The sequence below is a fragment of the Hydractinia symbiolongicarpus genome, chromosome 15 (assembly GCF_029227915.1).
Source record: "Hydractinia symbiolongicarpus strain clone_291-10 chromosome 15, HSymV2.1, whole genome shotgun sequence".
NCBI lineage: Eukaryota > Metazoa > Cnidaria > Hydrozoa > Anthoathecata > Hydractiniidae > Hydractinia > Hydractinia symbiolongicarpus.
The window spans coordinates 1,876,733-1,902,047 of record NC_079889.1 but is presented as its reverse complement, the minus strand read 5'-3'; the positions used below and the strand labels follow the sequence as shown (position 1 = coordinate 1,902,047).

At 34.4% G+C, this 25,315-nt stretch overlaps 6 protein-coding genes across 7 annotated transcripts in view; 4 read left to right on the top strand and 2 right to left on the bottom strand.

Moving 5' to 3' along the window:
• The window catches only part of LOC130629008 (ubiquitin thioesterase OTU1-like), a 74,910-nt gene extending 73,911 nt beyond the window's left edge, over window positions 1-999 (top strand). The window contains exon 9 of the mRNA XM_057442096.1: window positions 239-999. Coding sequence (XP_057298079.1) covers window positions 239-367 — 129 coding nt within the window. The 3' untranslated portion in view covers window positions 368-999. The remainder of the gene's footprint in view (window positions 1-238) is intronic.
• Window positions 1,000-1,413: 414 nt separating this feature from the next.
• On the top strand, window positions 1,414-8,598 carry LOC130629002 (calcium uptake protein 1, mitochondrial-like). The gene is made up of 11 exons (XM_057442085.1): window positions 1,414-1,847; window positions 2,172-2,325; window positions 2,749-2,786; window positions 3,110-3,224; window positions 3,614-3,696; window positions 4,786-4,983; window positions 5,467-5,613; window positions 6,102-6,216; window positions 6,966-7,055; window positions 7,173-7,243; window positions 8,115-8,598. The coding sequence occupies exons 1-11, from the start codon at window positions 1,479-1,481 to the stop codon at window positions 8,211-8,213; spliced, it is 1,479 nt and encodes a 492-aa protein (XP_057298068.1). The 5' UTR covers window positions 1,414-1,478; the 3' UTR covers window positions 8,214-8,598.
• An 81-nt stretch (window positions 8,599-8,679) lies between these two features.
• Window positions 8,680-10,534, top strand: LOC130629001 (uncharacterized). The gene is made up of 3 exons (XM_057442084.1): window positions 8,680-10,201; window positions 10,276-10,353; window positions 10,451-10,534. Exons 1-3 carry the CDS (start codon window positions 8,837-8,839, stop codon window positions 10,511-10,513), a joined length of 1,506 nt encoding a protein of 501 aa, XP_057298067.1. The 5' UTR covers window positions 8,680-8,836; the 3' UTR covers window positions 10,514-10,534.
• On the top strand, window positions 10,402-13,306 carry LOC130629009 (zinc finger CCCH domain-containing protein 4-like). Of its 2 annotated transcripts, none has more exons than XM_057442097.1 (4): window positions 10,402-10,856; window positions 11,286-11,397; window positions 11,694-11,815; window positions 12,775-13,306. In XM_057442097.1, the coding sequence occupies exons 1-4, from the start codon at window positions 10,626-10,628 to the stop codon at window positions 12,997-12,999; spliced, it is 690 nt and encodes a 229-aa protein (XP_057298080.1). In that variant the 5' UTR covers window positions 10,402-10,625; the 3' UTR covers window positions 13,000-13,306. The 2 variants fall into 2 exon arrangements, with proteins under 2 accessions (XP_057298080.1, XP_057298081.1); XM_057442098.1 differs by having other exon boundaries at window positions 10,671-10,842.
• LOC130629007 (gamma-aminobutyric acid type B receptor subunit 2-like) lies at window positions 13,121-16,715 on the bottom strand. The gene is made up of 6 exons (XM_057442094.1): window positions 16,379-16,715; window positions 15,549-15,659; window positions 15,247-15,369; window positions 14,869-15,043; window positions 14,172-14,329; window positions 13,121-13,611 (listed from the first exon to the last, which is right to left on the bottom strand). The coding sequence occupies exons 1-6, from the start codon at window positions 16,544-16,546 to the stop codon at window positions 13,390-13,392; spliced, it is 957 nt and encodes a 318-aa protein (XP_057298077.1). The 5' UTR covers window positions 16,547-16,715; the 3' UTR covers window positions 13,121-13,389.
• A 346-nt stretch (window positions 16,716-17,061) lies between these two features.
• Window positions 17,062-22,614, bottom strand: LOC130628614 (gamma-aminobutyric acid type B receptor subunit 1-like). Its single transcript, XM_057441595.1, has 10 exons — window positions 22,372-22,614; window positions 22,018-22,158; window positions 21,150-21,332; window positions 20,641-20,751; window positions 20,307-20,372; window positions 19,789-19,983; window positions 19,093-19,282; window positions 18,886-18,968; window positions 18,506-18,599; window positions 17,062-17,856 (listed from the first exon to the last, which is right to left on the bottom strand). Exons 1-10 carry the CDS (start codon window positions 22,612-22,614, stop codon window positions 17,732-17,734), a joined length of 1,431 nt encoding a protein of 476 aa, XP_057297578.1. The 3' UTR covers window positions 17,062-17,731.
• Between the last annotated feature and the right edge of the window lie 2,701 nt (window positions 22,615-25,315).

Below are 25,315 nucleotides of genomic sequence, written 5' to 3'. Positions count from 1 at the left end.
ATCTGGTAAATGACTTTGGCAAATACCTGGTAATATGGGGAAGCTAAATAACTTGTAAAAGGGGATGGGAACAATAACCTTTTAAATATAAATTAGTGACAACAAATAACTGTAAAAGATTGCGTGAAAAAAATGGGTTTTTTTAGGATGTTTACACATTTCTTGGGTTTTTCAAAAATGAAACATAATTGATGGGAAAGGGTGTTGGTCACTAAAATCATTTTTTTATTTTTTTTAGCAACGCCAATACACAGATCTTGCAGGATTTTCACTTCGTTGTCTAGTTTGCAACACTCCGCTAAAAGGACAAACACAAGCGCAACAGCATGCAAAAGAAACAGGACATATGAATTTTGGCGAAGTGTAAAATTTTGTGCTTTTTGGTTTATTAACAAGATGTGAATACATTTTTTATTATATCTGTTGATAAAATAAAATATTTTATTACTGTGATATGTACTTTTTAATAAAGTTTTGCGAGTTTTGAAAGTTAGGTTATTGTAGATGTGAAAGTATTAGTTTTATAAATTATGTACTTACCAAGAGTGGTTGTAATACACTCTAATATATTTTAAAAATTTAAATATTTAAAAATAGTTGAAGTGTGCTTTAATTATCACAAAATCTAAGTAAAAATATTTTTTATTGGCGAATCTGCTAATATTAATTAACTATTAATTCTAAAATTTAGTCTTTCAAGGTATACCTATATTCCTTGTGTGTTGCTGTTTAACAATACTTCATACAAACTGAATCTAGAAGTAGAAATACTTGATTTGAAATTCTTACAAAAGAAAAGGTATAAGCAGTACCGATATACATTTTAATTTTTTTTTATGCTGCAAACATCTTGTGGCAAGAGTTTAGAAATCTTTTTGAAAAAAGAACTGTAATAATATTTAGAAAAATATATTTACTGTGTAGAAATATCTGAGTAACTGCTGACCATGCAATTTACTCAGTCACACAAAGTGGAATAGATGTCCTGAAAAAAGTTCATTCTTTTAGAATTGTTTCCTGCATTTTTTAGAAATTTGACCCTTACATGTAAAAATACATTCCACGATAAGAATTGCGTAATTTAAAAATAAATATTACTGTATTTCTTTTAGATATAAAGGAAGGCATACATACAATTTTAGATTGTCTCAATTCTAAAAATTAGCCAACTATAGTTATATTCCATGCCCATTCAAAAGCATTTTAATTTTTTGAATATTTTTATTTTATTTTAAACTTTTTTTTCAGAGATGCAAATCTAGAAATAAAATTTTGTGAAATTTTTTTCGGTAATCAATGTTTTACCTTACGGCAATCAACAAAATGTGCCCTAAAAATGTTTTTCCTAAAACAAGATGCATCTGATATATTTATCTGCTTGTTAATTAACTTTTTATAATACTAACTCCATTCTATTTTTGTGTCTCTTAGAACAATGAATAGTTATACTTGAATATTTAAGAAAGTGTACAACAGATATGGCACTGTTCACTAAAGTTATTTGCCGATTTCTAAGTGAATCCTCTACTTGCAGTCAGAGACAATTTGTTGGAAGATTTCAAAGATGCTTGGCTACACAAGGATTTTCAAATGGAACACATACAAAGGAAATAAACTCAACTCCTAACGAGTCTGAAAAATATACAAAAGAACACCGCAAACGAATGGCTAATTACTACTCCCTTTTCATTGGCTCATTGGTTGGTATTGCGGGCTCTTCATTTTTGATTTATAAAAAGTTGACAACAGCAGAAGCGAAAGCATTGGAGGATAGTGTCAAGGAAGAAGTGGTGGAAATGTCAAGTGGATCACTTCATAAAAGTCAGGCTGGTTTTAAAGAGAGAAAGGTGATACTGTTATGGTCCCTGTTTACACAAACTTTATTCTGTTTAGAAATGTATATATACTACAACAGGCTTAATAATCTCCTGGACATTAGTAAAACTCTGTGCCTGGGTGCTTATTTAAAAGGGAAATTGCTGAAAAAAAAAACGCTTACACAAAATTGCTCATAAAAGAGTGTGCTTACCAAATTGGTTCTTCTAAATCTTACAGTCAAATTATAAAACTGGAGAAATTAGAAAACATATTTTTACCGCCGCCAATAGGTTCCTGGATTTAGATTTGAGTTATACCAGTGAACTATCTACGCATTAAAATCTTTAATTTAGATTATTGAATATGAAAATCGAATTCGTGCATACAGTACACCAGATAAGATTTTCCGATACTTTGCTACATTACAAGACACCAAGACTGGAGATATATACATGACTCCAGAAGATTTCGTTCGAGCATTAACACCAGATACTATGCAGCCTAAAGGTTTTTGATCAAGACTTTATTTTGTTATGGGCACTGTTGTGTTTTATCCAGGTCACTAAAAGATGGTCTACGCAGAAATACACAATGTACCTAATGCTTACCAGATTTTTTACAAGCTAAATAAGGCAGCTACAAGCAGTGACAGCCGAATTCTCCTGTATTTTTTCACAGGCTAATAACTAATGTCACCAGATGCAAATTTTATATATTGAAGTTAAAATGAAAGACAATATGCTTAGAAAGAGATTTGTAGTTGAAGCATACCTAAAATTTTATCTTTTATTTTTTTATTTTGAATGACAAGACAAAAGACAAGCAATATTTCATGCTTGCTAGATGTCTGATACAATCAAGAATACGAACACCACATGCAAAAAGCATTATCATTTTAGAAGTCTTGCTTATATTATGTATTTTTGATAGGTTTGGGTTTGGACCAATTTAAAAAGTTTGATGCAAAGGTAAATTTTTTTTTAATTAAAATTATTATTTTTACTCTTCATCTGAACTGAATTGATGTGCCATTTCTTGTTATACCGAACAGTGAGATGTTAGAAGTTTTTCAAAACTTGTGATTGTCTGAGGTTTCTGCATCCCTAAATTATTCAGTTCAAATTAACTGATTAGTGCATTTTGCAAGTGAAGGCTATTTCAGCAATTTTTGGTTACATGTTACCGCCAATTATTTATATCAGAAGATTTCATTAAAATTAATAGAAAATGCCAGAATTACCAAGCTGTTATTGGGGAGTGTATGTACTTAAAATCTCTTTCTATTATGTAGCACATCCCTCCATATGTATGTCCCTTCTATGGGAGTGGTAGTGTCTTCCATTGTCTTGGTGAAGGTGGCTTGGTATCGTTTTCTGATTATGTCTTCTTACTAACAGTTCTTGGAAGTAAGTTTCATCCATTTTTTGTTGGAATTGGTTTGTTCACTGGGGCTTCACTGATTCACAGTTTGTCTGAAAGATACTTTATCTATTGAGAAAATACATTGTTTTTAGTGAACAAGAAATAGATTAATATTTTTTTGGAGAATGAGATGGTCAAAATATTAATCTGATAAGAAGTTGATATTACCCGATAATTTGTTTACATACTGGCAACATTTAAATCATTTCTTTCTTTCTCAAGTTTAAGCTTTGAAAAATTGGTTAATAAAGGAATTAGTCATTTGGGACCAATTTTTTCCTGACTTTCCTACCAGTACTTCATGTGAATGTTTGTTGTTTGTTTTCTCTTGTTAGAGGTAGTACTTAATGCATTCTCATTTGTTTTTGCATAGCTTCAGCACGCCATATTGAAATTGCTTTTAAAATGTTTGATTTAAACGGCGATGGTGAAGTAACTATAGAAGAGTTTAAAAAGGTGAGAATGGTTGAAATAAGGAAAATGTTAGCTGCAAAGTAAGAATTTTTGTAGCACACATATCACTACTATGTTGCTAACTGTTTTATGTTCTTGCACTTTACTACTGTGATTTCAACCCATATTTTATTACAAAATCTTTTTTTATCTATTTTACCTTACCTTTTTTTATATATTTTGTTGTTTTTTTTACTGCAAATACTAAGAAAGATAACATTGATTTCAATGTAAGGTGATTTGATATTTCTCAGGCAGAAAAACTTTTGTGGAATTGGGGAAGCAATTAACGGCTCAGCTAGTTTCTCATTTCTCAGAATTTGGTGAATCTTTGCCTGAGCAAGAGAGATCACTCCCCCCTTATTGATAGGCCTGTTTACCACTGTCATTTAAAATACTCAGTCGTGGATTTACTTTATTCGGTCTGAGGTATTTTGAACATGTTATTTAGCCACCCCCCCCCCCCCATAACTTTTAATAGGCTTTTCCAAACTCGGAATACATATAGTACTTGGTAAAAATCATTAACTTTTTACTGTGACGTCATCGAGAGTTTAAATAGGGCCAAAAGACCACTACCTGCTCAAAATTTAATTACTTTAGTCCTAGAATAAATTTTAATATTCTGTTTGAAGTTTTTAATAGCCGGTTGTTACATATTTTGCATAACAAATCAGGAAAAATCGGATTTTCGGGAAATCGAATTAATCAGTGTCCAAAAATTGCAAAATAATTTTCTTGATGAATGAAAGGTGTGTTGTAAGTTTCAAAGTTCTACGGATAATCCTAACGAAGGTTTTTCCCAATTAATTCCCAGTTGGTTAGCATAATTGCCAATATCTAAGGCTCTCAGAGGTATGGGACCTAAAAATTTAGCATGTAGATGTCTAATAGATAAATGGGAAAACTTATAAGTATCATAGCCATAGAGTATAGCAAAAAAGATTATTAAGAAAATCCCACGGCGTGGGTGTTTTCTGGCGAAATCAGCTTCTCCCCAGGTTAGATAAAGTTTTCATAAGAAGAATTCTTATCTATAGTATCTAGCTATGGTATATCTACTATGTTAACCTGTTTTCTGTATATTTCCAGGTGCGCTCATTATTTCTCAGCATGACGACAACAGGCAGTCGCCATCGTGATCGCTCCACCACAGGTAATGTGTTGCATGGAAATGTGAACACAGGTCTGGCTGCATATTTATTTGGTGTGGATGGTAGTGGAAAATTAACAAGTGAGGAGTTTGTGCAATTTAAAAGAAGATTACAAGAAGAAGTCATGTATTTAGAGGTAGGATTGAAAGTGGATGTAATTAAAAATAAACAAATAAATGAATGAATAAATAAATACGGGAATGGATGGATGGATAAATAAATGAATATATGTAAGAATGAATGAATAAATGAATGAATAAAAAAAACAGGAGAAAAACTACTATGATAAGCAGAAGAATACTCTTGAGATAATGGTGTTTTCTTTCTCATCCTTATGTTCAAATATTTAACACAATTCTTAAATTTGAAAGAACTAAAATTGCCGGGCTAGGGGGGAGGTTGGACCATTTCCCCAAAAGTTTTATCCCCAAATCTGTGACTTCTCCATAGAAAATCCTGCTTTAGTATTGTAACTTTTTTCACTCAACTTTTTTTGGAAATACTGAAAGCTCACTTATTTGAACATCCAAATAACTTAATCATGCAATATGATTTAACCAAAATTTCTTCTTGTGAATATTTAAATTTTTAAATAATTTAATTTTTTGAATTTTTGTAGTTTGTCAGCTTTCAACCTAAAAATGGATTGATATCTGAACGTCAATTTGCTGAAATCTTGCTGACGTATGCAAATTTTGGAAACGCTAAGAAGAACAAGATTATAAAAGGAATTGAGGAGGTCTATGGAAAACAAAACAGTGAGAAAGTAAGTTTATTAACGTGTTTATACTTTTTAATTTCCAATGTACTGAAAAAATTGGAGTTCTAATGTCGTTATGTTTAAAAAGTTTGAGTTCTTGTGGGGTTATTGTCACAGAATATGTAGTTTATTGCTTAGTTTAGTTTCTTGAGTATTTGTTCCTAATTCATAGTAGAAGTAGTAAATTCATCTGAAAACCGCAACTAGTAAATACTTCTTCTTTGAGATTTCACCAATAATGCTTATTCGCGAAAATGAAAAAATCCGAATGGGTCATGGAGGACTTGATCAGGTGGAAAAATATTTTCCAGGTCAATAAAAAGTACATTGCAATATAAAAACATTTTATACCTGTAAAAATGGTCTAAAAAACATGAAACCTTTAACTCAAAAGCCTGTCATGATTCCTGTTGCAAGAATATATTAACAAAAATTGTTTTTTAAAAAGGTCTTATTTTTAAAATTTAAAATAATGTTTTTTTGTCTATTTTCAGCATATCGGTGTGACATTTCAAGATTATTTGAATTTCTTCAGTTTTCTTCTTAATATTCGTGATGTAGAGATGGCATTGAGTTTTCATACCGTGGCTGGACAATCCGTTAGCAAAGGTAAAATTCGTCACATTCTTGATAGGTAGACAGGCTGACCAATCCTTTTTTAGAAACCTTAACTGAAAGACAATGTACTCCTTTCACATCATCATTATCATCATGAATTACCCATAGATTCTAAAGTGCTTTGTTTATATATAAAAGACATATATAACAACTAAGCAACTAATATCAGCCATGTTTTGGATAAAAATTTTCTCAATTCGGACTAATATTCTTACTTTTACCCTCTAGTCGCCCTGTATAGAATCTGCAAGTACTCACACTAGTCTTCGTCCTCTTTCCACACACAAACATAACACCAGGCTGGAAACACCGGAGGTTTAAACAACTACAAATTTGAACACAATATGAAATATACAGCACTTCTCAATATCATAGGGTTATCAGGAATGAATTGTAAAGTAAACCTTATTTACTGATGAATCGGAATTCTGCCATCGATTGTTTGGTGCCGTTGTCAGGGTTACTAGCTATTATTTTAGTAAAACGTCATAACTTCCTGTTTTTTTCCCAGAAGCTTTGCATATTTTAAGAAGCACTATTTGATGTTCTTTGTGATGTCTTAGAAAGCACGAAATGAGCTTTGCAACATTTTAAGTAAGTTGTAACGTACCATGTTTTATTCCTTAAAAAACATGCAATTAAATACCTGTCCCTGTTTTCACCTTGTAAAATCATCATGTGAGTGCCAGTATGAAAATATGACAGCTCGGTTCTCATGTGATCAATCTTCTTGTTGTTAGGGACGTTAAAGCAAGTTGCGAAGACTGTAGCGGGTGTTGATTTGAGAGACCATCTTGTCGATATCGTGTTCAGTATTTTCGATGAAAACGGTACGTACGAACATTGAGTAATACTAAAAAACTTCTTAAACGTACTATCAAAACACGTGACTAGAATGTATATCATGTTCAAATAGCAGGTTATCACATGCTTCTTTTTACTTGTAGGTGATGACGAGCTGAGTAACAAAGAATTTATCGCTGTAATGAAAGACAAGATGTTTCGAGGGTTAAACAAGGTACGAAGAAATTTATTCATTCCTTTAACTAAGACGGTTTTAAACTTTTTTGTTTATACTTTAAAGGAATTAAATTTTCTTGATCTGGTTATCCGCAAAATTTGATTTCCGCGAAAATTAAAAATACACGTACTTTAGAATGTTTCTGGAAACATTTCTGACTTATTATATTAATTGTCCTCTCGTTGCGATTGAAGCTTTGTAAAAACTTCTCATCCATTTCAATGTTTGACAATGTTAGTTTTACATTTTCCTAATGTGGGAATTTTCCCTGCATGCATATAAACGTTTTAATACACCCTTTCCTTTTTTATAATGTATAAATATTTTTTTTGGTTCGACACGAATATTAAATCTTTGGCGTCCTGACATATTCTTAGTACAGTTTATGTGAGAATGCAAACTGGTGTAAAAATCACCCCTGAGGTCTTTTTGTTTAAGCAGCTTGATTGAACTGACAGACACACAACTAGATTTTGTTAAATGAAAATACATCAAATGGAACCTGAGAACAAACTTTTAAAAAATTAAAAAAACCCACATTTTTAACATGATGTAAGACAAGCATATTTTAAGGTATTTTCAACTTTTTTACTAATTTTATCTTGAATATTCTAATAAACTATGTTCTTATATAAAAAAAATTGTGTCTGGCAAACATGGTAAAAAAAAAACGTCAAAAAAACCGCCTAGAAAATAAGAGAAAGCCCTGAAAGTTGAAGTGGCATAACATGTTCTGTAAAAATGTCACTGCCACGTGACGTTGTCATAGCTGATGATAACTAAGGATTTAAAATAAGGAATATAATAATTTAATGTTGTTAATAATATCTAAAACTTTATGAACTTAATTTTTATGTTCTTTTTTTAGCCAAAAGACACTGGCTTCACACGGTTTTTATCTGCTATTTACGCATGCGCAAAAAGTAACATTATCGAATCATGGACAACACCTGACCATACACACTAAATCTAAATTTATTGTAGCTATAATGAAATTGCACAAATATAAATTATAATACATAAAATGTCGAAAAGTAAGAAGAATACGTTACGTTTGTGTGTTGAAAGTTTATCAAATGCTGTAGCTATATTCGTGCAAAACCTATCCGGTTAATTCATATACTTAGTTTTCGATTTTTCCCGCGCATATCACATGTTGATGTGCTACCACGTGAATAATTATTTATTTTCACTTTGATTCCAATTTATTTATTTATATACCTGTAATTTTTATTTTGTTTCTTTTAGTTTGTTTTTTTTTACTATTATTTGGGTTGTATATTTGATTAGATGTATCTGTTTAAAATGCCAGCTGATATATGGTAGCACTTTAATAGTATCATTGTTTTGGATGTTGATGTTTGTTTTTTTGTGTTTTTATCCTGTTTTGACCTCTCTTATTCGAATTTGGGAATATATATTTTCTACGGTTGATTATATTTTGACTAGCCCATCTGATAAAACATGTCCAATGAGATGTGGTTCTCAATGTATCATTCGACTGACTCTCAATAGACTTCTCCAACGCCTTTATGTTTTGAATTCGTTTCCAGTCTTTTTATTTTGTTTTTATCTTAGTATAACTAAAAAATGGCTTTAAAAGAAATCGCTGAATTATTCAAAAAACCTTTGACTAAGATATCGTTTCCTAAAGAATGCGAAAAACATGTTTATTTATATCATAAGCATTTTCTTAAAACAAACAAAAGTAACCAAAGCAAAGGTTTAAATCAACAAAATCGAAAAGAACATGAAACCGACGTATCGAGGCAAAAGAAGAAGAAAGGGAAAACGAAAAAGAAAAAGAAAGCAAGTCAGACCACGCAGTCCACAAAGGTACATAATGGCAAGTCTCCCTCAGCAAAGACACCAAGTCATAACAGCGACCATGGTCAAATCTCCTATAATAAATCAGATGGACAATCCTCGTCAAGGGTATTAGTAAAAACGCCAGTGATAGAGGAAGATCCAGGACTTGCTTTACCAGTTAGAAAAATAGAAAAAACACATAAATGGCCGACATTATTGAGACCAGGGAAAGTTAGAACAAATAACTTTGGGGGTATAACGCCCTCTCACCAAGCTACTACACCTTCCAGAGCGGGCGTAACGCCTTTTCACGATGGCGTAAGTCAATCTTCAAGTATATCACTTCAAAATAAACAGTCTCATGATTTACTTGGCAAATTGTTAAAAAATAAAAAATATGCACCAGTCATATCAGAGAAGAATGATGTTACGCCTGAAAGGCATCACGAGAAAATGGATATCTCGCACGATCATTCTATTTTTACTGATGAACCTTTACCACCGGGCGTCGAACCTGATAAGGTGGAGTGTGAAATTAAAGAAGATTCGAACGTAAACAAACATGAAAACCACCCTGGTGGAGGGTTTGACGACATTCAAAGCACTAAAAATCATGATGCGTTTAATGGAAATAAGAATTTTCAAGATAAACTTTCAGACCTTATTTTAGGTGAAGTAAAAGGGAAAGAAATTTCCCTTAAAATGAAAAAGGAAGAAAGTTTCACTGAAGAGGATAATACTTCCATAAAACCGAGTGCCGAAGACAAACAGAATAAAAGTCAACCCTGGGATAACGAAGAACAAAAGCCCTGGGAATTGTATGATGAACCTTGCCCTCCTGGAATGGAAGATGACATGCCAGATAGTCATGTCGCCATGGAAACAAATAAAAAAGCAACAACTGTAAATAGCGTGACGATTCATTCAGACAACGCCCACGATGGCGTTACAGTGATTGAACAAAAGAAAAACATCGAGACAAGTGTAACAGATGTAGAAACTCGTTTTGATAAGAATTCAGCTCCGTGTGCGAAATCTTGCAGCATAAGTGGCGGTGAAAGAAACGTTGAAAAAAATAAACACGATGTAGTGATGACGTCACGAAGAATTACGCGCTCAATGCAACAAAAATTATCAAGCAATCAGGTACACAATTTAACGATTATGGCTTGTCTTTGTGAAAGTGCAGATCAGATCGACCAAAGTTTTTGTTTGTTTAGAATGTTAGTAGTTCACAACTCATTGATTTTCTTTCTCCTTCTGCATCCATGGATATTTCTATGTTGACAGGCGAAACTGTAAGTTGGAAGGGTTTATTGTCTGTATACGATAAAGTATTTTTCCAATGACTAAAGACTAGCTTGTATATATTTATTGATTTTCTTCTTTTTTTAGCGTAAAAGAAAAAGTAAGTTTCTTTTGTTATCTTGTGGTAACAATCTCATGGTGCAGTTATAAAAGTATATTATATCAAAGTCTGTCTGTCTGGCTGGCTGGCTGGCTGGCTGGCTGGCTGGCTTGCACGCAAAATGGTATCGAAAGTTGCGATACGCACGCAATGAGGTATTAAATGAACGGGCAAACCTGTGAATATTTTCACGGGCCACCGACTAGTCGTATATATTATTATTTAGTTCCTGCTCCTGTAACACGGAAGAAGAAGAAATCAAGAAAAGATGTCGAAACCTCTAGAGCTTACATGAACGCAAGAGCTATTGAAGTCCAGCGAGAGAAGGAGAAGAGACAATACGATGCGCTCATCCCTTGTGCTTATTTTAAAAAACACGGTGAATGCCATTATGTAAGTTTTCTTTGTTTATAAACAACCTCGTCTCCAGTCGTACCGCTCATCATTTCTTAAGATTACTTAGTATGTTGACGAGGGGATGTAGACCTGTTGTAGCTTTTTACCTCATTTTTAAAACAAGTATATAAACTATTTTTAAATCCGAACAGCACTAGATTGCTCTTCAAGAATTGGAAATATAGATTCTGTGTTATATACTAATGTATTTGTCTGTAAGCCATATGGTAGCCAAAATCCAGGTCGCATTGTTATCGCATGTACGTCCGCAACAAAGCTATAACACGGACGGGTATTCATAACACACTTCTCTCTTATTCTTGGTTTATTTATTTTTAAACTAGGTTTTTTATCAATCGTCTGGCAGTTGATTTGGTTTTTTGTGGTTTAGTATATTTTTTACTTAGCAAATATTTCATTTTTTAGGGTGATGAATGTCGCTTCTCACATAACGTGCAGGTCGAGAAAAGGATGGATTGTTGTAAATTTTACATCGTCGGTGCTTGTATCAACGGTGAAAAATGCTTGTATTATCATCGTATCTTTTTCAACCTTGGTCACACTGACAAAGAAATTAGTTTTGCGATTGTTTATGGGGTTGTTTCATAGACGCTACTAAGATATAATAAGGTGCGTGTGGCTTTATTGTTTGTGTTAGTCTTTATGTTGTTCTCTAATAATGTGATAAACTTCGCGAAACCTGTGTCATGTGGGACACATATATACCATATTAGTTACATATGTTACAGATGTCTTTTTAGTAAGTATGCCGATCTCAACTTGTCGTACGCATTTTAGTCTTAAATTTTTTTTACCTTGACAACAGTCCAACAGATGAGTGGCCGTGTAAGTTTTTCCACTCAAAGGGTTACTGCAAAGCTGGCGAAGAATGTAAGTTTTCACATGCAGAAATCACAAATGAAGAAATGAAGAAAGTTTTTATGGATCAAGTTGCAGTATGTCTTTTCTTGAATTTCTTTGCGTGATCTGAATATTTGAATGCTTTTTTCTTCTCAAGTGGCAGTAACAACAGAACCATTTAGACATGTTTATTTCTCGACAGAGATTGTCATGAGGACAAAAAAAATTCTTGATATCGTAGTAATATGACAGTGCTTTCTGTTATTGAAATATATTGATCCGTTTAGGCTGAAATTGATCTTTTTAGGCTAAAATTGGTCTGAAAATTAATTCTCCTTCTTTTGATCTGACTTAATTTAAAATAGTTACAACCTTTACGATAATAAGCAAAATGGGTGTTTTGGGCCATTTCTGGTAATTACGAAAAAACAGCGCCACTTGACCATAACAGAGGGTCAAAGTTTTGCTTTGATATTGAATGGTTAACAATAATGGCGGACACTTTCAATATCGAGAGCTGAAGCTTGAGGGCTGTTGAAGGCTGGGGGCTGCTGAAGGCTGAGGGCTGCTGAAGGCTGAGGGCTGTAGCTGGTTTTTTTGGCGCTATTTTTTTAATTTTTAATTTTTTTTTATTCTTTAATTTTGAGAAATTTGTGCCTTAGAGTAGCAGCACATAGAAGCAAATCGGGTGTTTGTCCTTTTAACTTTTTCTTTATACTTATTTTTTAAATTTTTGTGAAACGCCTCTACCAATTCAACTCGCCGTTAAAATATTTTTAATAAGCGCCTGGGTCTAGCTTTCACGGTGTAACTAAATTCGGGAAGCGAACTTTTCTTAGCGTGACCGGGGAAACCTGTTAGAAAAAAAATCAAACCAGCAAAGTAGTAGATGCTAATAGAGAAATTTTGGCCATTATATAGCTATTACAAGTTACTCAAGTTTCTCGCCCAGTTTTGTCTTCATATTGTGAATGATCAATTTTAAGACCCCTTTTTCCTTGAATTGAGTTGCTTTTCTTTTCCTGTTCATTTAGAAATTTTAAATTTCATTTAGCACCAAGACTCGATGAGAAACATAGACCAAAACGTAACGCAAGGTGCTCCTTATATACCAACCAACCAAATACCCAAACAAAAAGAAGAAATCGAAGATGGTCTGGAAAAGAATAAACTTGGACAAGAGATGACACAAAATAGTGTTGAAAATCAAAGTAAAAGAGAAGAAGAGAATAAAACTGAGGGCTTTCAATTTCCGTCCTTATATTACGAGCTGCCTTAGCATCTGATATTACAGAGAAAGGAGATATAGTATGAGCCTTTTGTCAAATTTGGTGTCCCAGTTACAAGAAACAATCAAATATGGATGCAGCTCAACATTCGTAAGAAGAGAACATCATATTATTGCAGAGCAAGCTGTGGTTAGGTTTAATTAACTCGAATAGTAATTTGTGCGCTCACACGTGTCCGACACACGTGTGAGCGCATAAAAAGGATAACATCGAAATAGTTCCGCGACAAATTATATAAATATACGACAGTAAATGTTTGATGAAAACCTAGCTACAAAACAAATTAAATTTACAAAATCTGTTTTGAGTTCAGTGCTACTCTTGCAGTCAGAAAAGTGTCCTTTCTAAAATAACATCCTGTTCTCCAATTTTTGTGTCGTTCACACGAGATTTGGTTGAAAGGAAACACTGGAACTCATTCTTTTTTCTACATTCAGCTTCGAACTTGCAGGATGCGATCCATGCATAGTAATTGTTGAGGCTTTCATTTCCAATCTTTTTTTCTCGCTTGCTGGTCTAACATCGCATAAAGAACTTTGTGAACGAGACGAGATAACGTTACCATAGAAAATATTAATTGCTTTTCCAAACAACATAACGATCTAAAAACAAAGATGGTAACTCAAATGAAAAATACTCATTTATGGTGTCTGGTAAGATTTACGTGGTAGTTAGTGATGTTTCGTGATTTTGGCGCGAATAGAAAGCACTGATTTTTGGCTATAGAATATAACCAGTCTTGCTTTTAGGGCGAATATTTTTTTCTTTTATTCTTAGCGCGTGCGGGAATGAAAAAGGGCTTTGTTTTGGCGCTCTAGAATATAAACAGCCTCACTTTTGACACAAATACTTTAAGGAGAATTAAATATTTTTTTCGGACAAGTATTTTGCCTACGGAATTAGAATTTTTTTCTGGAAAAACTTTTGCGGTTCTGAGAATCTTTCATCTATTTCTAATGAGTTTTTATACATTGATCATTTCTAATTGGCAAATTTCGCGGAAAACTCCTTTTGACGATCGATCTTAATGTTTGCGGAAGTAAGCTTTTGCGACTTCCAAAAACTGCGAACACTGCAAACACAAAAAGATTTGTAATGTTCGATGCGCACGCGAACAAAACAGACGTATATTTTGCGCATGCGCGAATAAAAATAGACTTACCTTTGGCGCGAATATAAAGAGTAGCGTAGCTGTGGTAGAGATGAATATACACAGTGAGACAACCAAGTATGACGTTGCATAATTACCACTACTATACAATGCAGAAGCACAAGTGACACCAACAGCTGATACTACACAAACGATGTACACTGACATACCTGAAAAATGAAAATAATCTCTGTAAAATTTTTACATTACATAGTTGTTGGAGCTGTTTATAGTGCATCTTTTTATTTTATTATGCATCTTTTTTGGTGAAGTTATTTTTGTGAGCATGCGATCTCTTGATACTGTTTAGAGACGCAAACGTCTTAATTTTATCCTGAACCATAAACAAGAAGATACCTTTCAGCCTCGTCCTCAATTTATATATATATTTTTTATAAATAACATATATATTTTATATATATATGTTATTTTATATTTGCTCTGGTTAAAAAACCTGACAAGCTCTGGGGACGAGGTTGCATACGTTTGAATCATAAAACGTTCTGCAGAAAACGAATTAAAAGTTTGCCCGAACGAATGTTAAATCTGCGTGCTTCGATATCAAGTTCCGTTCAGCCATTGTAGTGTGTTTATGCAAGAAAAGTTTGCACGCTACATGATAGTATTAACCGACTGTTAGATGTGAGGCTCCAGGGGACAAAGGATATCCGTACATAAAAAAATTCCCCCCTCTCTTTTTCATACTTACCAATGAACCGAGAATCGTTCAATACGGGCACTTTAACGTTTCGCGTCTCCCACGCAAGAAACAAACCGAACATCAACAGTAAACCTTTGTAACCGTACATTGCTATGGTGAACTGTAGCTGGTAGTCACAACTGCATTTGGTGAAATATGATACTTCTATATGAGAATCATATTTCTAGAAACAAAAGAAAACAAAGTTGAGAAAACAAAAAGTTGCAACTCTTGAAAATACGTACTATAGTTCGTCACAAGGGTTTATTGCCTAGTCAAAGCCGCAAGCGCTTACTTGCCGAAGGCTAGCCTCAAAGTCAAAAGGGCAGAAGCCTCTGGGAGGCAAGGTTGCATAGTTAGCATTCATAAATCATCCTGCTTACTTACCACCCTGTTCATATCCGTTTCATGTACCTCAAAAGGTGAAATCACCATCCACAGAATAAAAACAAACATATCAACGGCAACCAACGCGAAAATAAACGCGTATAAACGAATATCTTTTATGGCCTAAAAGTGAATGCGTTATGTTATAAGTCATCGGTTATACGAACATCACTTTAATAGCGGTAGAAGCAACCTCGTCCCCAGGGCTTGTTAGGCTTTTTATATTTGGACGGCCTGAACAAGGCCCTAACAAGCCTAACAAGCCCTGGGGACGAGGTTGCGGTAGAAGGTAATTGACGTACAACTTTCTCCATTGTTTTTGCAGCAGTGAAGATTTTATACACTCTCCATGTTTTAGCAAAAAGACATCCGAAGGAGAGTGTAAATCCAGTGGATAGTGTTATCGTGACAGCCTAAAATAGAATAGTTGACATGAAACACAGTATTCACAAAAAAAGTACTAGGGAGAGATTATTTTTGTGGGTGCCATTTTCCTGAAACTTGTGGATTTACTAATTGCGGATGCCGACGATTCAGTAATTTTATAATATAGCTTTCCAGAAGTCAATTTATTTCCAAATAACCAAAGAAGAACGCAATGACTTGAGTCGTACAGAAATTACGCAGAAATGAAAAAAATTACCGTATAAATTGTTGCGGATGCAAGAAATATAGAATTGTGCGTGTAAGCGATTTGGACAAATGCGTGAAAATATATTCCGCAATAAATTGTACTTTTAAATTAAAAAAATAACCTTACATTGTAGCAGGAGACCAAACATAATTGTTCTTACTATCAGGAAAACGGAATAGTTAAAATGGGAAAAATTACGCTGGGCCTCAAAAAATTTTTCTGCGGTCAAATTACTGACCGCGCTCTTTGATTGGTTAATTTTATTGTTCTTTACTTGCGTGATCAATATCGGGAAGTCCTTAGTTTTGAGAGCGAATGGTCTCACTAACCCGAACAAATATAATTCTTGTGTTTTTTTGACCACGCCGACTTTGTGCTCATTGGTTGATTGTAATTCGGGGTTTGTTGAGGTGGATTTGAATTTTAGGGATTTGTTCTGACTTTTGTTTGGGTCTAAACTTTCGTTTAAGAAAAAGCTAAGACAACTAGGCCACTTACATTGCAGAAGAATCCTATCCTTGCTTTAGTCACCACCCGTGAATCGAGTCCGTAGAGAAATGCTGACACGTAACATAGAATGCATCCCAAGATGATACCATTGTTGATATATGGTGATGACATTTTGATCAACCTAAGAAAGAAGATTGTGGAAAAAAGTTTGTCCATGCTTTACTCGTTAGGTTATGTTCGTTAAGAATGTATCATGCAATATGTCAAAGAGAGATGCCATTGCTTACGTCACGTTAGGCAGCAGCAACAAACAAACAGGCGTTTTGTTTATTAGAAAATGGTATATAAGAAGATGAGACTAGAATGCAACAAAACCTAATTCTACATGAGGCTCAAGCCTGTCCTAATAACATTTAAGTGTTATCAATCAATGTTTCTTTGTTAGCTTTCAACATCGATCCCAGGTCCTGTAGCGTTTTTTAATTTCCATCTTTATATCCAAAAACGCTACAGGACCTGGGTTCGAAGTTGATTAGCCCTCTGTATTTCGTGTGTAGTGGTGGAAATGTAAACCCAAATATAAACAGAGATGTACAGTTAACTTTACGGGTAAAGAAATCTCATTTCTGGTATATTTTGGGAAAATTTAGATTCGAACAAAGAAGCTGGGTTTTTTCAAAAAAAAGAGTGCGTAACATCACATAACAACAACAACAAAAACTAACAATACTTCAAAAACAACAACAACAACAACTTTAACAAAAACAACAGCAACCAGCTTACCTCACATTGCGATATCGAACGTTGAGAAACAAGAAACAGAATGCAATAATGAGACCAAGACATGTCAATACCCAGGCTGTTGCCACAACAGCAACGCTGAAGTTTTGTGGAATTCTTTTTACTAATGTTCGATCCCGTGGTATTTTGCCATCTAAAATATTTGTATATAAATTATATTGGATAAAATAATTCAAAATTTACTTGTATGCCTACCCGTTCTCTTCCGCACGACTTTAACATAGTGATCAGTCGTTAATCAACCCCCTTCTTGTTGTCGATCAAGTAAATTATTAAAGATTCTGGTATTTTTTAGAATGAAAATAATATATAAAAATACGAACTTTGACTAGAAAGTGCAAAGACGAAAGTATTTCAAATAAGTGGAATAAGAGAGCATAAAACTGTGACAACTATTATTTCACGTAAGTGACTGGTGCTATCTCCCTCGTCCCCAGGGGTCTCCTGTCCCCTGATTCGTTATTACGGAGCAGTCAACAACTTTTTCGCCCCTTTCCCATTAATCAAAAAACAAAATGACCTGGGAACGAGGTTGGAGAATGACTGTTAGTTTGCCTTTTTTAATCGACACAAAAAACCCTGCGCACGAGATGAACAATGTTATAAAATGTAAGAAATCACTTTACCTTTGAACAATTCCGTTTCGTTTTGAAGAAATGTCAATCTATTAACTGCAATTTCGTATTGCCCTATGTTGACTCGTCTTGCGATATAACTTGTTTTATCTAAAGAGAATTCTAAGGTCTGTTAAAAGCTATACTTGTTCTCAAATCAAAGCGTTCTTGGCTGACGCTTCATCAGGTGTTCTTGGCTGACGCCCCATCAAGGCTTTTTTGGCTGACGCCTCATCAAGGCGTTCTTGGCTGACGCCCTATCAAGGCATTTTTAACTGACGCTCCATTTAGTATCTGAACATACACAGGAATATTTCTGTGTTTTAGTAGCTTAATCGGTTAAGACAAGTCGACTACCATGAATTTGCAGACAGGCAACTCTCTTAACAGCCAATACAAAGTCCGAAAACGCTACCATTTTTTTATTACATTAGAATTTTAGAGTATCAAGTGTTGACATTTAAACGCTAAGAGCTGTGACCATCACTTTAAACGAACAAACTTTCGCGAGCTTACACAGTTTCGAGATTTTTTTGACGCGTGCAAGTTTCTTTCATTAAAGTAACGCCCATATTGTGTCCCTCCAGTCTCTATCGGCTGTAAAAATGATAAGAACTATTCTCGTTCGTAAAAACGCTATTGAATATCACTCCACCGAAAGATTTAAGTGCATTAATATTTTAAAAACCCACAAAGAACTTAAATTTTTTGAGTGAAACTACGCAGACACACACGTATAAATTTTACAAAAGTTTCGTACTGTTTTCTTTCACGATAAGTGTTTTGCGATACTGTTGTATGACCACGCCGCCGAGTCTCTCGTCATCCAAGTTTCGGTTGAATGCTACATGACCCTGTATGAAAGCCAACGAAGCATTTTTATTAATTTGTTAGAAAGGAAACAATACAGTTTTCGATATATTTATGCGAACAATTTTGGAATAGTACAGCCTTCTCCCCATGAGTTTTTTGTGTTTATGACGGGACAACATCGTTCTATTTATTATGGGTGTAGAAAAACCCGTTGGGCAAAGTTGTAGTTAGTATTCAACGCAAACAAGATATCCTTTACCACACTTGACCCCGAAGCCCTCTATTTCCTATAACCGCAGATTTTTCCGGGAATAAGAATGAACTCACGGTTGCTCCCTGAAAATTCGATTTCAACATCTCCTCTTCCAGTCTTTTTGCCTTCACAGAATCACGTGTCCCATCAAGTAAACCTGATTGGTAGAATAAGATGTAAAGTAATTGCCTGAGCAACTGAGTATTCTTCGTCACCAAAATCAATTTTTCTGTGACGTAAGCTAATTTTTCAGTACAAGTAGAGAAATAACGCGTTATTACCTTCGCGACCATGTTCTCTGACGATGCGATCTAACGCCGTCGCAAACATGTATATAGCGTCAAACGCAAATAATGATGCGATGTTAAAGTGGTGCGGTGGTGGCGTGGGTGGGTCGGTTGGTTCACTGTGCGGTTGCTTCCATAATATTCTTTTTTCTTCTTTTATCATTTCCCAAATTTCAGATGCAGTCTAAAATATAAAGTTTAGGGAACTCATGAAAAAAGTTAAAACCTCGCTCAATCAACTTTTTTATTCCGCTTTCGTTCATCTTCAACAGAAGATGAACGACAGCGGAATAAAAAAAAGTACAACAAGTGAAAATCTGATATAGCGAGTTTGTGGATTTTTCACAATCTGACGACAAATTTATTTTCAACTATTCGATCATTAAAAGTTTATTTCTTAACCTCGTCTCAGGGCAATTTGCCTTTTAGAAACGGCTCAAGGGCTAAGAAACCCTGGGGATGAGAATGTTTGTTTTTCTTCTCAGATGTCCCAATTACTCTTTATACACTACCATAGATAGAGTGAAATCATGTCAAGGAAAACTAAAATATAAACAACTGATACTTCTTCGCCTTTGTAATAGACAAGAAGATGGAGAGTCGTTTTATCCGTTTGTAGAAGGCCGCGGGGAAAAGGTTGAGATTTAATAAACAAATAAAGAACAACAAAAACAACAAAGGATTGTTTACCCTATTAGCAACGGTCAGCTTGTTGTCCCTTCGAATTGATGATCGTGAAAATGTGAAAAAACCGTCAGCCGATGTTAAATACTCCTCACTTGTGCAGTTGTTCGAGTCAGGGGACTTTACATTATCAATCCAAGAGTCTGGTAATTGGCGTGTAAGGATCAGTTGATATTTTCTATGCACCTTTTGTTTGTACATCTTGAAAACACAGTAAAAAAAAGTTATAGTTTACGTCTAGTTATTGTAACCTCTTTGATTTGTTTTTGGTTTTCGTGCAAAAACGCAGACTAAGAAAAATAATCTAGCTGTTGATTCTACTCATTTTTGTTCCCAGACCTCTTTAAGGTAAGCCTTGGTTTATCTCAGAGAAATCTAGGGACGAAAACAGATTCTACCCCTTCCAGTGCTACTACTCTTTAATATGACGTGTCTTACAACGCCATTTTGACGCCCTTTTGCACATTGGCTGGTTCTTAGGCGTCGTTTTTCAAGAGACGTAAAAACAGAGTTGCTTTATTTACCTCGCAAAAGAAATTTCTTGCTGAGAAACGTGCAAAAACGCCAAATACAATCTTCACGTCTGCATCCTACAAAAGAAAAATTATTGTTAATTTTGTCAATAATAACAATTTCACAAACTTCGTCCCCACGGCTTTTTTTATACTATCTGATATACATCCTAGCCACACATCAAAAAACGCGAAAGAAGTCCTGAAAACGTTAATGACTATTCTAGAGATTAAAACCTAGTTACCAGGGGGTTTGTCTCCCTTTGATTAATTCGAATAACGAGTCAGGGGTCAAGGGATACTGAAGACGAGAATGTAAACATTATGTATTTTATCGTGTATATACCTCCATTGCTTGCAGTTCTTCTATGGGATCCAGTACATCCCGACTGACCCCGTACATGGCCACCACTTCAATTTGGTTCGCTTTAAAGTAATTGGACAAACTTCTTGCTTCCTGCAAAATATTAAATAATTTCTAAAACACTATACCACGTGTTCTATTTTATAGCGCGAGTTTCCAAGTTGGGAAAAGATTACCTACTCGGGATAGCCTTTTTTTCAGAGCGTAGGTGTGTCATCTTTAATTGGCTTGACTTCATCAATAGTAACAGACAAAAACACTGGCAAAAACGCCGTGGAAAGTAATTTTTTTCAGAAGGGTGAAAAGATGATGTTGTTATTTCGTGTTCTTCTTTTAAAAATACAATATTTGGAAAATTATTGCTTCTTTGACACTGCAATATGCCCCTCTCCTACCAGGAAATAGGTTTAAATTATTCGTGTTTATCAACCCTAAAAAAGACAACTTGTCCAACTTCGCACGTATAAACACGTAAATTTATTTCTGCTTACCCTAAAATAATCAACATGTCCAACTTCGTACGCAATGGCTACCCGGTTCCAACCAAAATGCTGTAACAACTTCAAGTTCGTCATTTGATACGATATCGGCGAAGGGACAATTTTCACAAAATATTCGAAATCATCATTGCCCTCAGATACATCAAATACTTGCGCTAAGCCGGAATACGAAATCTAAATAGAAAGTGTAACCAATTAACTAAATATAAACCAAAACTTTACGGTTGAAATATCGAATTACCGTTTTATTGAATTAGTATTTTTAAAATCTTTACTTTCTCATAACATCTATTGACAGCCATTGTTGCCACTTTCTCGAGACGCCAGCTTATAAGGTAAAACGCGCGCGAAATAAAAAAAGGTTACTAGCATAGAATTTCAATTAATTATTTTCAAATTTATCCGCAGCTCTGAAGAAAAAGAAATACTACTGAACTAACATAAATAGCGCCCGGGTAACCTCGTCCAATGCTCTTTTTCTCTTTCTGACGGCAATTTTCTTTCTCGCCGTCTGAGATTATTAAACGCCCTGGGGACGAGGTCAAGCACCTGGTAAGTTCTCTGGTTTGAACCATGACGTAAGAAAAAAATATAAATATATAAGACATTTAGTACCGAACATTTAAAATCCATAAAAAATTAGGAAAACAAAAAATTGCCCTGTACAGATATCCGTACAGCTAAAAATCACAGTAATATTTTTAGAATAATCTCCTGTTTAATTATTAAGTTATAATGTCAATAATATACAACTTTCTTCCCAAACCTTCTCGGGGCTTCCGGCTTTTCATTTACATAACAAATATATCAGAAACCATGGTAACTGATGCCAGTAACCATGGAAACTGGATGTACTTACTTGTGGAAGTTTATATTTAGCTGTTAAGAACCCAATCCCGCGCGTTTCTGTGGTGGTGTCAGGACCAAGAAAAACTTGATAAGTTATATTTCGTTTGATCATGTCGAAAAAAGAAATGAAAGAAAATCCAGAAACCAAACCCTATGAAAAAATAATTTTTATTGTAAGAACAAAGACAAAAAATAAATGCCAGATTTTTTAAAAAAACTGGAAAGTGTTAACAGTCATACTGGTACTGGGTTTAAGGTTGTTGTTTAAAAAACTAGCAAAAGCGAAAAACCTTTTTCGGCCACAGTCTAAAATAGAACTTGGACACAAGGTTGATTTAGAAAGGTTAAGAATGAAGAAACATACCCCTGCTGTTTGATTGGCTATAATTTCCAACGTATAATCATTTAAAATATTTGAATCGTTGTTGATAAAGTTAGTAGCCAGTTTAATTGCCGTGTGGTGACATTTCTCATCGAATGAATATAACTTTGGTATCAACGCTCCGATATAGAGCTTTTCTTTTTGTCCGTAAATACGTCCAACCACGGATAATGTCAACACAATTACTGTGAACTTTTCAAGTCTTTTGTCATTTATTAAAATCATTATTATTAAGCTAAAAATATTTGAAAATTTAAAATTAAATATATTCCAACATTTCTAATAGTTGAACTGATAAATATTTCAAGTTGACGGCAAAACTCCTAGCTAGCAACGATTTTCTCTTCTTTAGTATATTTTACAACAAGAAAAATTAACAAAAAGAGAAGACCCCCTCCCCTCCCCTTTAATTTTAATATCAAAAGACTATGTTTAACGCAAAATGAGGAACGCGTATAAGCTCTTCCGCGGGTCACCCTCCGAATAACTTTACCAAAAAAATCTTACGAAATTAGATAAACGCGGAGAAATAGTATCCGGACACAGTCCGTCCCAATGTACGAATCTAGTTTCACATATTCTCTGATAATTGAATGTTTCTGATTGCGTGGGTGTAAATGAAGCTTACTTCAACTTTAGAAAGAGCAGGCAAAGAAAGTAGATTTTTCAACCCATTTTATAGCGTACATGAAGAAATTGTTTCTCACCTATCGTCTGACACTAAAGTGAGATGCTGTGTTTATTGTCCACGAGCGCGTCTTCTACAAAGCGTTCTCACTGTGCTGTATGTGCGTGACACTCACTAGTAAACAAATATGTAGACATGCTTGATATTTCTAACAATGTTTATTTGTTTACAGCGGAAATCATTTTGTATATTAATTACTCAAAATTATTTCTTATATAATTAGTTAAGTGACTTCCTTAAAATATATAATTTTCTTTAGTAACACTTTGGTCTGGTTTCGTCCACAGGGTTCTTTTTCTTTTTCTGACAGCGCCCGAGATTGTTGCAAAAAGAAAGAAAGCCCAGAAGGAGGTTGGCTTTGTTCTTAATAATTTTTTATTATCTGATTGGGAGTTCAAGTCATCTGACATCCGACAAGTTGTAACTAATAATTAAGAAATGATTGACGACAAAAAAACACAAGAAAACTAACATTTCTAAAACTTATATATTGCGGTGCTAACCTTTTGAAGTCTCCAAGGGCAAGGAAGGTATTGAAAGAAATAATGTATAACGAAGACAAAAATTTAATTCATATGTGTTAACTTATTACTACAGATGACTTCCTCCAAAATCTTTGGTTGCCTTCCAAGTCTCTGGTGTGTTAGACTCTAATGATTCATAACACATGTACTCTACGTTGGAATAAATAATAAAAAACACTTTGTGGTTACTTTTAATTTTTGGCAAATTATTTACCTCCAGTGCGGAAAGTCTTGGGTTTTAATCCCATGCCAAGTCATGCCGGTGTGAATCGATCTGCTTAACCTAGCATGAGGATGAAATTGATATCATAGGCGGTTGTCTAGTTGAGCGATTGCTGTGCTGGCCTGATTTTCGTAGCTCCAATGGGAGCTTTAAATGCACTAGGACCCCTTCCCAGAACTCTCATAGATAACAGAACCATTAGGAAATAAAGAGGCTATCCTAGGTTAATAATGCTAATGATAATAATATAATTATCTTTTTTTAGCATCTTTGAATTATCATATACCTTTGGATGGGAAAAATAAACTCTTACCATAGCACAGCATGCTCACGCAAATGCAAAACAGAAAAAACGAACTTACCAGTGCAATGTAACGAACTAAATACAGATACAGTTGACTTTGATAAACATCAAAACCAATATAGAGTCTTCATAATAAGAAATACTTAATTTTAAATCCTGTCGGAAATTCTAATGAGTACTGATTGTAATCATAAAATAACTGTGTCCAGTTCTATTTTTAAACTTTTCATTGATGGGGAAAACTTCAAATAGCTTTGGAATTCTTTTACTTTAGTAAAAATAATACTCAGAACTAGGCTGTGGCGGCTCACTAGGTAAAATACTTAAACATTTCTTCAATGTGACCTAAGTTGGCCACTCCGCCACCACCAGGCCTCTTCTACGCGTATAATATACGTCACGTCAAAACATTGTTGGCGTAGAAAAACCCTAGGAAATGATGTTGCTAAGCTGACACACCTGTTCCATTACATCGTCGTTTCCAGAGACTTGTTTTTATGCAGCCTCCTCACAACGAGGTTGGTCCCATCAGAGAACAATACTTGAACACAAAATTCACATGATTTTAACATATGGCTAAACTAAAATGAAAAGATACCCCCCCCCAAAAAAACAAAAACAAAAAAACACACAAACTTTCGCTGGCCAAGCCTTTCTTGAAGAATTAGGATCGTCTAAATATAAAAAGTCTAACAAGCGCTGGGGACGAAGTTGTTATTTAATGAGAACAGGTCACCCCGTAATATTAGCTTGGCGATTAAGAAACTGTGAAAACGAGGAAACATTCTTACATTTTGTTGGGAGTATTCCCAAGTAACAAACACAAAGAAGCCTGGGGACAGAACTGAAAGAAAGCAAAGTTATTTTAATTAAAAGACTATTTTTGTTTGCAACCAGGATATCGGTTGTTAAGGTAGCATCAAACGGACACATTAACTTGTAACGAAAAAGAAACAAACAATTTCAATTGCAATCAAATTATTTATATTGTCACGAGTAGAATGACGTCATTGATATTATCGTTCTTGGTGAATAATAATGACTAATAATCGTCTGTTTTATTTTACATTTCTGTCATGCGTGTATAGGCTGTTTTCCACTTTCAGAAAATTCTCCCAAAAACGGAACAAAAAATTTTCTTCGTTATCTCCAGAAAGTATACACATTTTCCGTAATTTTTAACCTCG

Excerpts from the sequence above, each read along its gene's own strand:
- LOC130629009 (XM_057442097.1), top strand. The coding sequence starts at position 10,626 with ATGAACGGGCAAACCTGTGAATATTTTCACGGGCCACCGACTAGTCGT. Across the intron at positions 11,398-11,693 it reads AAAATGCTTGTATTATCATC|ATGAGTGGCCGTGTAAGTTT; the intron begins GTATCTTTTTCA and ends ACAGTCCAACAG. Across the intron at positions 11,816-12,774 it reads TTTTTATGGATCAAGTTGCA|CACCAAGACTCGATGAGAAA; the intron begins GTATGTCTTTTC and ends AATTTCATTTAG.
- LOC130628614 (XM_057441595.1), bottom strand. The coding sequence starts at position 22,614 with ATGATTTTAATAAATGACAAAAGACTTGAAAAGTTCACAGTAATTGTG. Across the intron at positions 20,752-21,149 it reads GACATGTTGATTATTTTAGG|GAAGCAAGAAGTTTGTCCAA; the intron begins GTAAGCAGAAAT and ends AATATTTTGCAG. Across the intron at positions 20,373-20,640 it reads AAGAACTGCAAGCAATGGAG|GATGCAGACGTGAAGATTGT; the intron begins GTATATACACGA and ends TTTCTTTTGTAG.
- LOC130629001 (XM_057442084.1), top strand. The coding sequence starts at position 8,837 with ATGGCTTTAAAAGAAATCGCTGAATTATTCAAAAAACCTTTGACTAAG. Across the intron at positions 10,202-10,275 it reads AAAAATTATCAAGCAATCAG|AATGTTAGTAGTTCACAACT; the intron begins GTACACAATTTA and ends TTGTTTGTTTAG. Across the intron at positions 10,354-10,450 it reads CTATGTTGACAGGCGAAACT|CGTAAAAGAAAAAGTAAGTT; the intron begins GTAAGTTGGAAG and ends TTCTTTTTTTAG.
- LOC130629007 (XM_057442094.1), bottom strand. The coding sequence starts at position 16,546 with ATGGACAAACTTTTTTCCACAATCTTCTTTCTTAGGTTGATCAAAATG. Across the intron at positions 15,370-15,548 it reads CAAAAACAATGGAGAAAGTT|GCCATAAAAGATATTCGTTT; the intron begins GTACGTCAATTA and ends ATTCACTTTTAG. Across the intron at positions 13,612-14,171 it reads TCTTTATATTCGCGCCAAAG|ATCGTTATGTTGTTTGGAAA; the intron begins GTAAGTCTATTT and ends CTTTGTTTTTAG.
- LOC130629002 (XM_057442085.1), top strand. The coding sequence starts at position 1,479 with ATGGCACTGTTCACTAAAGTTATTTGCCGATTTCTAAGTGAATCCTCT. Across the intron at positions 1,848-2,171 it reads CTGGTTTTAAAGAGAGAAAG|ATTATTGAATATGAAAATCG; the intron begins GTGATACTGTTA and ends TCTTTAATTTAG. Across the intron at positions 7,056-7,172 it reads CAGTATTTTCGATGAAAACG|GTGATGACGAGCTGAGTAAC; the intron begins GTACGTACGAAC and ends TTTTACTTGTAG.